At 39.7% G+C, this 16,302-nt stretch overlaps 2 protein-coding genes across 3 annotated transcripts in view; both read right to left on the minus strand.

Annotated features, from left to right (window-relative positions):
* Positions 1–402: 402 nt before the first annotated feature.
* Positions 403–11,840, minus strand: LOC126404561 (uncharacterized). The gene is made up of 13 exons (XM_050067853.1): positions 11,682–11,840; positions 8,477–8,551; positions 6,132–6,320; positions 5,922–6,029; positions 5,507–5,605; positions 5,253–5,285; positions 5,110–5,130; positions 4,757–4,825; positions 4,603–4,644; positions 4,289–4,387; positions 4,116–4,140; positions 3,943–4,025; positions 403–1,386 (listed from the first exon to the last, which is right to left on the minus strand). Exons 1-13 carry the CDS (start codon positions 11,740–11,742, stop codon positions 1,373–1,375), a joined length of 918 nt encoding a protein of 305 aa, XP_049923810.1. The 5' UTR covers positions 11,743–11,840; the 3' UTR covers positions 403–1,372.
* Positions 11,841–14,603: 2,763 nt separating this feature from the next.
* The window catches only part of LOC126404087 (protein phosphatase 3 catalytic subunit alpha), a 77,658-nt gene continuing 75,959 nt past the window's right edge, over positions 14,604–16,302 (minus strand). For both annotated transcript variants that reach the window (XM_050067078.1, XM_050067077.1), the window contains one exon: positions 14,604–15,740. In XM_050067078.1, the coding sequence (XP_049923035.1) occupies positions 15,538–15,740 (203 nt within the window). In that variant the 3' untranslated portion in view covers positions 14,604–15,537. The remainder of the gene's footprint in view (positions 15,741–16,302) is intronic.

Consider the following 16,302-nt stretch of genomic DNA (forward strand, 5'->3'; position numbering starts at 1 on the left):
CCATCCCTTTATGACCACAGTGTACCCATCTTCTGATGGCTACTTCCAACAGGATAACGCACCATGTCACAAAGCTCAAATCATCTCAAACTGGTTTCTTGAACATGACAATGAGTTCATTGTACTCCAATGGCCTCCACAGTCATCAGAGGTCAATCCAATAGAGCACCTTTGGGATGTGGTGGAACGGGAGATTTGCATCATGGAATGTTTCCAGCACCTTGTTGAATCTGTGCCACTAAGAGGGCAGTTCTGAAGGCAAAAGGGGTTCAACCCATTACTAGCAAGGTGTACCTAATAAAGTGGCTGCTGAATGTATGTCATATTAAACCAGACAAACAAAAAACAAACAAAAACAAGTTTAAGATGAAATTTAAAAAACTGAAGCTGCACAACTTAAACTGATTTCCAGTGATTTATTGAGGAAATTGAGGTCGAGAGCAACAAAGTCCAGCCATAAAAAATTCCAGTGTCTCTAAATACAGTTTCCTGCATCTGCTTTATCTATTCCTCATGCTTGAATGTTATATGTACTGACAAAAACATCTTAAAAACCCCCATTACTGCAAATCTTCCTGTAGCTATGCACACACCGGTGAATGTACACTGTAACTGTCGCGCAAGGAAAGACCGAAGGCTTTAAAGCATTTTCAGGTGAAGCCTGGGGGAATGTTTAAATACCTCTCTTTAAGAAATGCTTACTGAGATATGTGACAGGTAAAAATGGAGTACACCTCAAAAGAGTCTGTTCTTATACCATCTTCAAAATTTCAATTACACACACAAAAAGAAATAAAAAACAACAGCAACACCAAAATCTACAAAATATTCAAGGCACTTAAATGCTGGGTGACATCACACTCAATGGATAATTATGAAACTATGAAATGAAGTGATTTATTACATCAAATATGCGATGGATCTGAGGTCAGTGCACTGTACAGGAAACGTGTTGTGGCCTAACATGTAGACAGAGATGAGCTACTCAGGTTGGTCCTGGTCGAGAATAAACTGATATAAAAGGATGGCTAAATTAAGTTTTCATTTCATATATTCCAAAGGCAACTATTAATCTGCTTACAGTATTTCACCTGTGCTATCTATTCAAAGATTTACTATATTAAGTCAGTTGTGGTTGAAAATAAGTTCACTTCCTCCTGAGATTTATGATCACAGTCGCAAACCCTGCCTTATAAAACTGCTCTCAGCGTACAGAATCAAACATACTTTTCTGCTTCACCAAATTTTTCACAACATTCACAAGAGAAATATTTAAAAAAAAAAATCAAACATCTAAACAGTTCCTCCAGACCATCAGCGTGTGGGAGGCAGGTGTGAGTCATCCACTGGCCCATCTCGACGCCCTTCTTTTTTATCTGGCAGCAGCTGAAACACATAAAAACAGAGACAAGTGATAAAACCATGCTAAGATAAAACCACATCTGTGCGATGAAAAAGAGACCTTGATCCAACCTGAAAACTGATCAAGATGAAAATCTGAATTGTGTTTTGAGATGATCATGTGTGCCTTTTTGTCAAGGCAACACTAGACGGCAGTGCTGCACTGACTGCATGCAGTGGAGGATGTTATGTCACCATGGTTAGGAGTTGGTACCTGTTGTTTCCTCCTTCTCCAGTGGTGCAGGAAGTGCTCTGGTCCTTTTCTTAAGTAAAACTAACAATGCAACTGTAGAAACACTGTTACAAATAAAAGGCCTGCATTGAAAATGTATATAATAAATACTAAAGTAAAAGTATGTAATCAGGAAAATGTATTTAAGGCATTAAAAGTAAAGAAAAATGTCTCCAATATAGAATTTAAAAATAATAAAAAGGAAAAGCAGCAAATTTTCAAGTTGAAATGTTTTACATGAAAAATGACTTGATAGAAACAGTTGCTAATTAGTTTTCTGTTAGTCGACTAATTGATTAATCGACTAATGGTTTCAGTTGCACTTGTATAAACAATTTGGGAGTTGTTTCTTCTTCTAAGAAAATAGTGTGTTTGATGAACTTGTCATATGTTTTGTGTTCAAAAATCTTCATTTCTAAAGTAACTAAAGCTAGCAGATAAATGTAGTGGACTAGAAGTACAGAGTGGCATGAAAAGAAAAGGCTCATGTACAGTGCAAGTAGGCTACCATTTGTATTTAAAGGGACAGTTTACCCCAAAATCCAAAATCAAGAAATGAAGAATTTCAGCTAACTGATGTTCACTTAAGTCGGTTTCTCACAAAATACAATAAAGAATTTGTAGAAATATGATGAAAATTAAGGAGGACTTAAAGGGACAGTTCACCAAAATCAAAATTACATATTTTTCCCCTTACCTGTAGCACTATTTACCAATCTAGATTGTTTCAGTGTGAGTTGCTGAGATATCAGCCGTAGAGATGTCTGCCTTCTCTCCAATATAATGGAACTAGATGGCACTCAGCTTGTAGTGCTTAAAGTGCCAAAACATACATTTTAAAAACTCGACATCAATGTCTCTTTCCAGAATCATGACCTGGTTACTTATCAATCATCCATCAATCAATCAATCAATCAATCAATCAATCAATCAATCAATCAATCAATCAATCAATCAAACTTTATTTATATAGCGCCTTTCATACATCAAAAATACAACCCCCAAAGATAATCCACAGACTTTGTTGTGAGCAGATTCATGTGGGAACTATTTTCCCTCTACTAAACCACACCCACTTACTGTATCACTGCCCAGAAGGAAGCATGCTTACTCATGGACGAGTGGCTCGTGCTTGTGGCAGCGCAAGATCTAAATATTGATAACGCTAGCTAGCTCAGTGATGCTAAGTATGCTAGCATTAGATGCACACTTTCTTCTGCGCAGTGATTCGGTTGCTGGGTGTAGTTTGGTAGAAAGAAAATCTTTCATACGCTTTGTGCGCCTTGCCTTCAACCCTTATATTCCAGAGAAGGCAGACATGTCTACGGCTGATAGCTCCAACACTCAGCAACTCACACCAAAGCAATCTAGATTGATAAATAGCAGGGGTGAACTGTTGAGTAAACATACAGAGTCACATTCCATCACTAACCAAAAGGTTATCTGAAACCGTTTGTAAACTTTCCTGAGGCCAAACTGTCTATAAATGTAATGAATCATTACATTATATTAAAGTTAGGACGGTTAGGACGACTCATTTTTATGGTAGTACTTGCTGATTTGGACTTTTCAAGTTCATTAAGTTAGTAAAAAAAGAGTAGTTTTTGTTGATGAGCTTTGCATGTGGGATTATAAAGTTTGTCTGTGTGGAGTGTGGCATATACGAATAACAAGTTTTGCAGTCAGATAAGAATTTATAAAGCTACAATCCAAAGAAATCCAGTCGTCTGTAACAACATAAACACGTTCTTCCTCGGCAGAATTCCTAAAGCATGACTCCATTTCCCTGTGAATCTCGCAGCCAAGTCATCGAGGCCTGATTGTTTATGGGAAGGAAGGTAGGACATTTAGTGCCCAATGCTTTTTTTTTTTCATGGGTGGGGTGAAGGGATACTGAGTCTGTGTACAAACCTTGTATGACACATGTGCACCCCCGTGGATGTGCACATGCATTCAACCCACCAACAAACATGCACACGCCCGACAGCGTCTGGGCCACATTGACATTTACTGACTGCACAATAGCTCCTGTCCAAAATAATCTGTGTTTATGTTAGGAAGTCCCTATCTTTCAAGCCCTGCTGCTTGTTCGAGGGTGGGGGCGGCAAAATCACAGGAAACACCTTCTGTTGCCCAGCAAAGCCCCAAAAGCCCATACAGTACAATGAGATATTAAAAGCCTGCAACTTCCCTGCAATCATTGCGAGTCTGTGTCTGGGAGAAACAGCTTTACCAAGTGATGGAAGAATGCACAAACATAATGAAGTTGGAAGCGGCTCTCGCAGGAAATAGACGGAAGGGCAGCTCACCATTTTCTTCCCCGCCTGATGACTTCACTCCGAGGAGCATGACACCATCTTTGGTGCTCTCGGGTCGGCTCTGGAAAGATGCGCTGTGGAGAGTTAGAGAGACAAAGGGATGAATACTGTAGCTGTTTACACACCATTAAACCAGAGCTCATTACTAAAAGGTTCAAACTTACTTCTCAGTTCCAGTGTCAATGGTTTCTGTTGAAGAGAAGATGAGAGACTTATTCTATTTCTGCTGATCTCATTCAGTGTCTAAAATATCTCATCATTTCAAAATCAAACAATATGCCACTACAGTTGACAGTATATAGATGCACTGTGTGGTACAGCCTGCCTGCATACGTACCTGTGTGATTGTGGATCTTCTTGCATTTGAATCTGAGGAAAATGGCCGCAGCAGCTCCAACCAGGACAACAGGCAACAGAATCCACCACAGCCTTTTGTCTAAGGGGGTCACATATTCAGGAGACGGTCATCAACATCAGTGAGCTCTGATTTGTCTCTGAATTTTAACGTCTACCCAAATGACCACTGATGTAGCACTTCAATGAACATTTCTAACTATATAACTATAATAAATGCTTGTTTATTAACTCCTGTCATTTCGCAAAGTCCCCCCCTAACAAAGCAGGCTGAGGATCCCTGGTTTAGTGCATTACCTGATTTTGGGGGTGCTTTTTCCTCAGTGCCAGGTGGAGAACCTGTTAAATTAATGCATTTTTGATTAGCTGATTAGCTTCCTGCTCCATTATACTGAACAGTATGAAACATGCAGCTTATTTATATACAGTGTGGTTGTACAGTGTAACTTACCAGCACTCTTGTCTTTATTCTTTTCAGTCTCATGTGGCATCCCTGGAGGTGCCATGGTTCGATGTGATGCTGTCACAATGAAATGAATAATTTCTTACTTGAATAAAGCCACAAAAACAGTACAAGATGGAAGTACTGTGGAGTTATTAATCACAAATGCATTAAGGAAACCAGCTTTAAGTTCTGATGCACTTTAAGATATACATTTTCTTGCAAATGTGATTGCATCAACTAAAGATAATGTTTGCTTTGGAATCATATGTCAGTATGTTGGCAATATATTTTATTTAATGTATAAATACAAAGCAGAAAAATAAGAAGGAGAAGGAAAATGTATCAATGATATACTGTACCTGGTGCAGGAGTAGTTGCACCTGCAGAAAATAAAGATAGTGCTACCTTCATTTGAGTCTATGTTCAATTTGTTTAAAAACAACTTTTGAGATGATTTTGACACAATTATGAAAACAAAAAGTGATGCTGTTTCATTACATACCTTTACCTGGTTTTTCAATGGTCTCATGAGGCCCTAACAAAATTCAAAATAGTTCAAATGCAGCTTTGAAAACAGTTCTTTAAACAGTTGCTTAAAAAATCATGATGGTCATGCCTTGGTCTCATGCCAGAAAAAGACATCATTTATTACGTTTGACACACTGTAATCATGTTTCGTAAAAAAAAAAATTAAAAGTTTATAGTCCAAAAGCTTGCTTATTTCTGGTGATGTACAATTTCAAAATTTCTTTTTACCTGGAGTCAACACAGCTGGCGTGCTATCAGAGGAGTTTCCTGGGTCAGGATAGTGATGTGTTTGAGGAGATCTTGGTTTCAGAGTGTCATTTATCGAAGCTAAGACAGAAGAAAAAAAATCTTATGTTAATATTCTTGTTTAATTTTAGACATTACCTCCTGCTCCTTATCTGCAACATTTTGTATTACTAAAACTTTTGATTATTATATCTCTTCCAAAAAGGATGTACGGCATAATTCCGTGACAGATGTTAGATGAATGAATTTCTCTAACATGGACCCAATGGTGCACATTTTGACATGCTTGTTCATTCATAAGTCCAACAGAAAATATTTGTTAAAATTGTGATATACAGCTGTGGATCATCACTGATCCAATTAAAGGATTGTAAGATGAATTAAAATAAAGTCTAACTATCAATGTCCATCCCGGCAAGAGATGTAGCGGTCACAGTCTTGTGGTCATTAGATGCTGTTGTAGGTGAAGCAGTCTTTGGTGCAGGTGTTGGAGCCTTAGTTTTTTCTGGAAAATAAAGAGGATCATGGCCAATTCAGTCTACAAGACCCTGAGTATGGAGCATTATTCTATTTATCCTCAGTCAACCAAAATTACATGCAAACTCACTGTCAGGAGATTTGCTGGTGGCATCAGGAGCAGCAGTGGGAGATAGAACTGGGTGTGTTGGTGCTGCTGCTGTTGCTGCTGCTGCTGCTGCTGTTGGTGCTGCTGCTGTTGGTGCTGCTGCTGCTGCTGTTGGTGTTGCTGTTGGCCCTGCGCGTGGTGCTGGTGTTGGGGTTACTGGTGCTGCCGGTGCTGGTGATATACAAAAAGAAACACACTGATGTGGTTGGCTGAGATCTGTAGAAATATATAACCAGAACCCAACTCTAGTCATGTTTCTACAGAATCCAGGTTATGATCATTTGCAGACTCTCACTACTACAGTGATAATGGTAGGAAGAGTTTGGAATCTACGATGAAAAACGAGACTCCACACCTAAGTTCCCACAGTTCAGTTTTTCTATGTGTTAAAATGACTTGCTTTCTGGTGGAGAGATGAGAGGATTGATACCACTCTCATATTATCGGTTCTTCTCAATGTCAATGAAGGATCTGGTGTAGCATTTCAACGATGCTATATCATCTGATCCCGCCAAAGGACTGGTCCAATGTCCTTCAAATTTTACCAAGGATCAAGTCCCTCATTCAAAGAATTTTAAAGAATGCCTGTGTGTGTCCTCAGCACTCTTAAAGCACCCACAATCCTTTATGCATGATACGTTGATCCTGTCCCCTGATTTAAAAACAAGAAAAATATGCTACTAAACTTTCCGTTAATTTAGCTCAGCAGTAAAGATCTGTTTCTGAACAAATTCGAGGTGAGAAAGAGCCAATGCAGTTGCTGAAACTTCACACATATTGGATGTAGACCAAGATCTAATTTAATGTTTGCTCTGACTTCTGTAAGGTACTGATGCATTGCTGGTTCTTGGGCATGCTTGTCTTTAAAAATGGCACAGAACGACAGAGAAGCGACGGCATCGCCAACAGCGCAATATGCATTTAAGTGTGAGTATCATAAGTAATTAATCCTATTTTTTTTTTACACACTTGCCCACGTAGTTGGCAAAACCACCGACAGTATGGTCTCCAGCACACTGATGCTCCATTTCAGTTTCACCCTTCATTTCAACAAAGTAGTTGAAGAGCACCCAATCCTACCCAAGGAAACTACTGACGAAGAAAATGACATGATGTCAGTGACAGCGTTTGAATTTTGCATCGGGGCCAGAGTTTGGAGCCACTTCTATTGAAGTTAGGGGGCGGGCACAGCAAGTCCCACGTTGACCTCTCATATCTGTGCTGTTAGACCTTTGACTTAAAAAAATGCTTCCACCAGATTAAAAACTGAGTGACATTTTTTTTATCTAAATGTGTATGTTTGTTTTCCTTGTTATTGGTCTCCAAATAGATCATGGCTCTATTCGTCATAACAGGAGAAGAATGGGATTGGCATCACACTCTGGCTCCAATGCAAAATTTGAATGGTGTGACTGACATCATGTCCTTTCTTTCTTTTACAGTTTCCTTGGTCCTGCCAAAGAAGCATTTTTAACTGGGAGAAGCACTAGCAATAAAATTGTTGCTAGGTGGATTTTGTCATTTTCACATTGAGCCAAGCCAACAGTTTCCCCCTGTTTCCAGTCTTTGTGTTAAGCTAAGCTAAGCTAAACTAAGCTAAGCCAAGCTAAGCGGCTACTGACAGTGGCCTTAAACTGTATTTAACTTACACATTTTGACTTTGAGAAGCACCTACCAGGTATCTGTCTGTTTAATATAATGCTCCAGCAAGAAGCTAGTTAGCTGAGCAATAAAGTTGTTGGCAGGCGGATTTTGTCTTTTTCACACTGAGCCAAGCCAGCAGTTTCCCCATTTTCAGTCTTGTGCTAAGCTAAGCTAAGCTAAGCGGCTACTGACAGTGGCCTTAAACTGTATTTAACTTACACATTTTGACTGTGAGAAGCACCTACTAGGTATCTGTCTGTTAAGTATATAGCTACAGTGAGATGCTAGTTAGCTTAGCTTAGCTTAGCTTAGCTTAGCTTAGCACAAAGACTGGAAACAGTGGTAAACAGTTAGCCTGGCTTTGTCCCAAGATAACAAAATATGCCTACCAGTAAGTTACCTTAATATTTAACATGTCAGCCTGTCTCTCAGGTGTCCTTACACAACAACCGAAACAGCAATTTGACGTTTCACAAGATTTTTTTGTGTCCCTGTATAATGCAGTTGCCAGGCAACCAGCAGAACCTAAGCTTAGCTTAGCACGAAGACTGGAAACAGGGGGAAACAGCTAGCCTGGCTTTGTCTGAATAAAAGTGAGTGCTTTTGATCTTCTCCTCTTACACTCCATTGGAGAACAAAAAAATTCCCAAAATGTAAAACTATTGCTTTAATGCTCTTCTTACCCGGTGACAATTTTGTGCCTGCTGGTGCTGCTGTGGATTGTTGGTCCTTTTTGTCACCTGACTCAACTGATTCATCTGTAAAAGCAGAAACACATGTATTTGAGAGCTGTTTTTTTAGTGACAAATTAAATCAGTAATCAGTCACTGCAGTCACTAACCACCATGCAGCCTTACATCCTCACAGTCTGATGTCAGAGCGCAACATTAAAAACGAATGTGCTATCTAGGAAGCCATAATGTATCCATCATGAAAACACTAGAATCAGTTTGTCTATGTAAAACATTTCCCCAGACAGACAGACTCTCTATTTTAGGTTCGCAGTTGCATATTTGCATCATTCCTGTTTGGCACGACTTTAAAGCCCAGCATCTGAGAGAAAGGCGTGCCCTCGCTCCAAGTGTCAGACTAAGGATGAGAAGTCAAGATAGTGGTGGAGGTCGCAGCGTGTTGAGGTGGATATCCTCTGCTTGAAGCGCTGCGGCAGTGTGAAGCTGCATCCTGTCCCAGACACACTATTGTTGTCCCCTGACCTGAGCAGCAGAGCATCCTGTCTTCACTGCTGTCAGTTATGATCTTATTCAACATATTTCTTCCCAGAGCAGTCGCTGAAGCGCTGACCACCTGCAGCTCTGTCTGGCTTCATCTGCAAGACTATGGGGACAAGTCCAAGTCAAGTCCCAAGTATTTGGAGCAGATCTCAAGTCAAGTCTACAGTCCTAAAATCTCAGTGTTATTTATGTTATTTGGAATATATCCAAATAAAGTTCAAGTACTTTAAGTCTTTCAAAACAAGGCCAAGTCAGGTTTCACGTGTTTTGGTGTAAGACTCAAGTCAAGTCACAAGTACTTAAGTTAATTCCAGATAAATCCAAGTCAAACCTCAAGTACTATGTCATTATAGACAAGTCAAAACCAAGTTCCAAGTTTGTCAGATCAAGTCACCCTGGCGTGCTGATCCCTGGCGTCGCGGACTGGTCAAGGCACTAGTCCCTATTAATTGAAAACAAGTCCTAGTCAAGTTTCACGTTCTATAAATTATTTGAGACAAGTCTTCAAGCCAAGCTTCAATTATTTCGGAGTAAGTTACAAGTCAAGTCACAACTCTTATAATTTATTGGAAACAAGTCACAAGTCAAGTCACACGTCCTATAATTAATTTAAAACAGGTCCACTAAAATCTCAAGTCCTATAAATTATTCAAAAAAAAAAAATTCAGGTCAAGCTTTAAGTATTCAGAGCAAGTCACAAGTCAAGGCACTAGTCCTATTTATTTGAAAACAAGTCCAAGTCAAGTCTCAAGTTCTATAATTTATTTGAGACAAGTCTTCAAGCCAAGCTTCAATTATTTTGGAGTGTGTTACAAGTCAAGCCACAAATCCTATTATTTGTTTGACACAAGTCCAAGTCAATTCTTAGGTCCTGTAAACCATCCAAGACAGGTCTTCAAGTCAAGCTTTAAGTATTTCTGAGCAAGTCACAAGTCAAGTCACAAGTCCTATAATTCATTTAAAACAGCTCCAGTCAAATCTCAAGTCCTATAAATCATTTGAGAAAAATTTTCAAGTCAAGCTTTAAGTATTTCTGAGCAAGTCACAAGTCAAGGCACTAGTCCTAATTACTGAAAACAAGTCCAAGTCAAGTCTTCCAGCCAAGCTTCAATTATTTTGGAGTGAGTTACAAGTCAAGCCACAAATCCTATTAGTTGGAAACACGTCCAAGTCAAGTCTTCAGGTCTTCAAGTCAAGCTTTAAGTATTTTTAAGCAAGTCACAAGTCAAGGCATTTGTCCTAATTAACTGAAAACAAGTCCAAGTCAACTCTCAAGTCCTGTATAGACAGACAAGTCTTCAAGTCAAGCTTCAAGTATTTCTAAGTCCCAAATTGAGTCACTAGTCCTGATTAATTGGAAACAAGTCAGAGTCAAGTCTCCGGTATTTTGCAGCATGTCTCAAGTCAAGTCACAAGTCCTGTAAATAATCTGAGACAAGTCTTTATGCCATGTATTTAGGGGCAAGTCACCTGTGAAGTCTCAAGTCCTTGACGTAATTTGATAGTGAAGGCCTGAAGCAAAACTTCAGTCAGTCACAAGTCCTTCAAGTCATTCGAGACAAGTTCAAGGCAACTCAAGTCTCAAGTATTTCGGTACAAGTGTCAATTAAAATCTCAAGTCCTGTGAGCACAGCCTCGAGTCATGTCTACAGTCCTCTGGTGCAAGTCCAAGTGCAAGTCAGTGCTGAAAGGTCAGGCTCAAGAGAAATCTATGTTCAGTTTCTCCTTGTTGCTTCTCTTTCTGTGCTGTGGAGGAAAATAAAGCTCATTAAAGTAAAAATGCCTCTGCAGGGTGAGCAGTGGCGAGGGTGTTTCCTCCAGATGTTTACTGCTAAACGCTGGAAGTCGATTTGTTGCCATTTGGGACGTTTAAGTCTCCGGACAATGATCTGTTGTCTCTGTGAGAGAGGGGGCAGTTCTGTTCCCACTGGCTATCTGCTGTTAGATCACCTATCTGCCCAGCACAGAACAGATAAAGGTTCTCTTGGCTCGGCACAAGGAAAACAAACAAATCAAGAACCACCCTTTTTTTCCCTTTCCTTCAACCAAGAGACACTCATTTGTCACTACATTTTCCATTCCTTAGGTTTCGATTTGTGCTTGATAGCTTGTGCTCATAATAAAAATAGGTTTGACCATCACTTTGGCTAAATATGGCTGAATAATATTTTTTTCCCCAACTACTACAAAGGATAATTTAGGAGCTTATCTCAGCCTAAATTGACGGAAGCACACTCTGAGTGGGTGTCTCCAAGGTACCGTTCAAAGTGTCTTTTGAACAACACTGTGATCTTTATCTTTGCACGTACCAAATCAAAACTAAATTACATAGGAACAAGTGAAACGTATTTCGTTATCCATTATTAGAACAACTGCTGCTGCGAACACAAAAATTCAAATGTATTTTTTCACAATGCAGCAAACCAACTTGACAGGAAACTCTAACTATGGAAATGTTTGAAACTGTAAGATATTAAATCAGAATTAGTTTCATACATCAGTAACTAAAGGTAGCTTGAATACTCTCTGCACAGACAATGCACAGAAACAAGGTTGAAACAATTCATGTATGTTAAAGAGAGATGAAGACTTTTAAGGGCCTTCAGCTCTGATTCTGGGATATCCAGACCAAAACCAGTTTGAATGGTTCCCCCACCTGATGTGTAGACATGGACGGATGCTAACAGGACGAGGACAAGAAGCCTGATGGTCTTCATGGCGATTCAGCGGGCGTAAACTCCTCCGACTTCTTCCTCAGACTCCAACTGAGTGGCCAGTGGAAAAGGTGCTCGGGCGCTCCGCTGCTGATGCTTATTTTGGCACTTCCTTTAGATAAAGAAGGGGAGGAAATACACTGGCTTCCCTTCATGACGTAAAAGTGGGTGGCTGTGGAGACCAGCGCAAGCTCAGGCCAGTGGGTGCAAACCTACGTCCATGTAACTGGAATCTCAGTTTTGAGTAATGTGTTTGGATGCATTGCCCAACAACCATCTCTTATTTTTTTCCTGCTCTGACACCACTTGAGCAGTTGGGAGGAGACTGGGACTTACTGGTACAAAAACAATTTCATTTGGGATCATTCAGATGAAGGATGTTATCGAGCTTTAAATAAACAATACGGTATCCAAGAACTATGTGTAAGTAATTATATGATAAGATATAAAATATGTAAAGTACATTGGGATAGTGATTCAGAAGCAGGGACCACTTGATTACATGCACGCACACACCCTTACATTTTAGAGTCATACCAACTGCACCAACAAAACAGAGTAAAAAAAGACCAAGGCAGTTTGTTTTGTTAAATAATGATTGGAACAGATGACAAGGAGCCAAGTCTTGACAGCCCAAGGGAGCTGCTCAAATACCAGCCATGACGCTTTTACTATTCTTCATTGTTTATGTAACAGTGCTTCCAGAAAGCATGGAGATGACCTTAGATGGGTCACAGTGCAGACTGTTGCACTGACAAGTTTCTATTTATGAGTTAGGCAGATGGTGTGACAAAAACATCTTATCATTTCATAGGATTATCAGTTACCATCTTAACGCAGAGGACACAACACCAAGGAGTTGTTTTCTACCACCGAACATCTTGTGCAAGTCTTATTTTTACTTTGACAATGTTTTTGTGTTCGCTGGTCTTCAGATTATTCCTCTGAGGCTACAACAATCTAGCTTCTGTTTTCTGGCCCTCTCGAAAAAACAGGATGCCAGAGTTTACTTCCTTTCATTTGAGCATTGTGTTTGATTTCAGCTGAAGAGACCAAAGAGAGACACTTCAGAGGCCAAGGGCAAGAAAATGCAGGCTGCTTAGCGAAGTTAATGTCGGAGTATTTTATTTAAGTGGACCACTAGGCAAGGTTTGAGTTTGCTGATAGCTGCATAGATTGTCCACTCGTGCTTGACAACTGGAGGTTTAATTTCTAACATTTCTTGGAGAAAGAGCTGACCTAAAATACATTTTTAACCATTTGAAACCTGAGCAAATTGGCTTGATTTCATTTAGAAACATGGGCAGAAGGCAATGAGCAACCAAAGACGAAACAAGGAAATGACCTGAAAGAGTGCTTAAAAATTCTGTAACATCATTTTAAAATGTAATAATAATTATAATTAAGAAAGAAATTGCACCAATTTATGCAAGATTGAAAGGTTTAAATACTTGTGAAAAGTGTCTGAAAGCAGCACAAGAAAAGTGATGTCCCTCCAGATTTCAAAGGTTTACACCCATAAAATCAAATCTAAAAACATATTGCGCATAAAAATACAACATTTTATCCTCATATTAAGGAGGAAGGCAGCAGATCTTGGTCTGTGTACACAGGTATGTTTACACGATCTTGGCTTAGTCTCTGTAGTTTAATCAAAGAAGTCACTGAAGTTGATGAAAAGGAAACACCTTTGTTGCCGAACTGCCAAGGAGCAATTTCCCACTGACATACTTACAAGTCAATGCCAAATTCTTGAGAGGAACTGGACAAGGACATTGGAGCAAAACAAGACTCAATACAGAGACTGAACACGCAGCAGTGTTATGGATGACAGCTCCATATAGAATAGAGCATGTGGAGGGATTTTAAAGCTCTCTTTTCACGCATGTGTCCCCCTGTCGACCTCTGAGGTGTGACTTTCAGATTGTGACTCTATTGTTAGTGCCTGGTTTCCTCACAGGTTTGACTTATGCCTAATGGCGAGTGCATTTCCTGTAATCTTGTTGGAAAACACAAACCATCACGTAGCTCTATTAACAGCTTTATAAACTTGTGATACAAAAAAAAAATGCCCGAAGGACTTTTGTGTATTATTATTTGATGATTTTATTTTACATGGTTGCATATTCATGTAGCGGAGGACTGTAGGACAGCCTGAGTCACGCACGCACACACACACATACAGGAGAAGCGGCTTCATTTCAAGTTGGAATTTTCATGCACATTTTTATTGAACAGTTATATAAAATACTTTTCATAGTTGCAAGTGCATGCCTCATCTGCCAACAGTTTTGAAGTTAAATTACAAAAGCAAGGCTTCATGTCGTGTAGTGAATTACTTGGGCACTTAAGCAGTTCTTAAAAAAGATTGAAGTATTTTTTTTTTTCGTTTCATCTTAAAGTATTGAGCAGTATCAAACCTGTAACTGATATACAAAGCAGAGTTCCAAATAATAATAGTAATAATAATCAAATTACACTTTTCTGTGGCACATTTACAAAACAGAACAAAACCGATTTTACCTGTTATATGACACAAACAGCTAATCATGCATTTTTGAGTTACACGTGTAACCACACACCTCACAAGAATTGTCAAACATGCTTAATAATTGGACTGTGTGCACTTACAAGCGCAGGTTAAAAATATGATTTCTCATCCATCTTAGATAATTAAATGCTTCAATTACAAAAAGAAGTTGAAGGCATAGAGCATCATGGTGTTAATTGAAAGTATGCAGGTATACGTTTCCAGTATATGTTCACTAAAGCGCAATATATTTCAAAACAGGCCTCCACAGCCAAGGTATTCAGATTTTCTATTTCCTTTGTTTGATTTTTATAAAACATGCATAGGCAGACACTTTATTGTATTCTTTTTTTTTTTTTTTTTTTTACACAATATAGGTTTCTCTATTTTTACTTTGTTCGCAATACTTAAAAAGAGAAAAAATTAACACTCAATTCCAGCAAGCCACGATAAATCTACCCCCCCACCCCTTCCAAAAGAGACAAAAAATAAACATATTTGCAAATGATAGATAGGTAAATGTAAATTCCAGTTATGAAACTCAAGAAAATAGGTATTCATTACCGAGTTATTTAGCCATTATACAGAAAAATCAGGTCAAAGCACACACCAAAAGAACCTGAGGTAAGCATAATATGTACAAAACCATAAAACGTTCCATTATTTGGCATTTCGACAACATTGCAACATTCTTTTTAAGACTGCCTAATTAATTTCAGAGCTATTTTATAAGAGTAGCAAAACAAAAAGTTATCAATAAATAGTCCTTATTTAGTTTGTACACCCTTATACGTTAAAAACATTATCTCATGTTCTGTCCTTTTTAGTGCTGTATTTTTGTAAACGTACAATAGTTAGTAAGAAGTTACACGACTTTCCGTTTCGGTGTAAATGAGCAAGGGTCTTTCAAGAAATAAAAGAAAAAATAAATCACCTTTAAGATCTCTCTATCGCTCTCTTTCTCTCTGACATACTGCGGTGTGGTGGGGAGTCAAGCGCGATAAAGGCCTGACCATTCAGAAATGTGACCCGGCAATAACTTAGCAGATTTGACTATGAACTAATATTTTGAAGGCATATCCAAAGACTAGAAAGTGAGATGTCCCCCCAGTGTGAGCCATAGATGCCTCCCCCCTCCACTCTCCACTCTCCAACACTCCCCCTCCTCTCCACTCTTTCACCCTTTGCCCGTTTTCTGCGGTGGCGGGCCGTGATGAGGCTGGGGGCAGGGCAGCCCCGTCGGCCAAGGTGGCGCCTGCTGCTGACCTTCACTGGATGTTGCTGCCACTGCTGGTGCTTCCTTTGGCGTCTGTGCCGTTGGTCTCTGAGGACAGGGCCTTGTTGAGGGAGTTGAGGCTGGCGTCCGAGGGCAAGGCGTCTCGCCGCGGCGGCATCCTCTCGTTGATGCGATCCAGCCCCTTCGCCTCCTCGAAGCTGGTGATCTTGTGCTGGGGCGAGAAGCCTTTGATGGCTGTTGAGATGCAAGAAAAAAAAAGGGAAAATAGGGGAGAAATCAGGAGTGGTTTTAGAGGGGAGAGATGAAATGATTGTAAGAATGGGGGTCACACTTGCTCACATTCACCCACACATCACCAGATTTGGCTTATCTTTGGTTTGGTCTCGATTCATGGAATTGTTGTGACAGAAAACTTGTTTAACTGAGAACACGACAACATACAGACAGCATCTGCGGAGCTGCTGGCTTACTAAACTGCAAGTCATCCATGAAAAATGAGTAACTGAGGGGCCTGTTAACACTACTGATAACTGCATCATGTTGATCCCTGAGGGCCCAGACACACCAAACCAACATCAAAGAACTTGCGGTGATGAAGCCTGAGTGTTGCATTGCCTCATGTTGCCTGACCACACTGCGAAGACTACAGCCAGCCACCAACCAGCACGTACGTTCTGCGGCTGTGTTAGAGGACACACTTCATAGCAGCAGGTGGCAGTAGTATGTTTACGTCACTAAAAGAAGGAAACCATTAGACTAACAGATCGTATTTAAGACGCTAGTTAGCCAGTTAGCA

This window comes from Epinephelus moara, chromosome 17 (genome assembly GCF_006386435.1).
Source record: "Epinephelus moara isolate mb chromosome 17, YSFRI_EMoa_1.0, whole genome shotgun sequence".
Lineage (NCBI taxonomy): Eukaryota > Metazoa > Chordata > Actinopteri > Perciformes > Serranidae > Epinephelus > Epinephelus moara.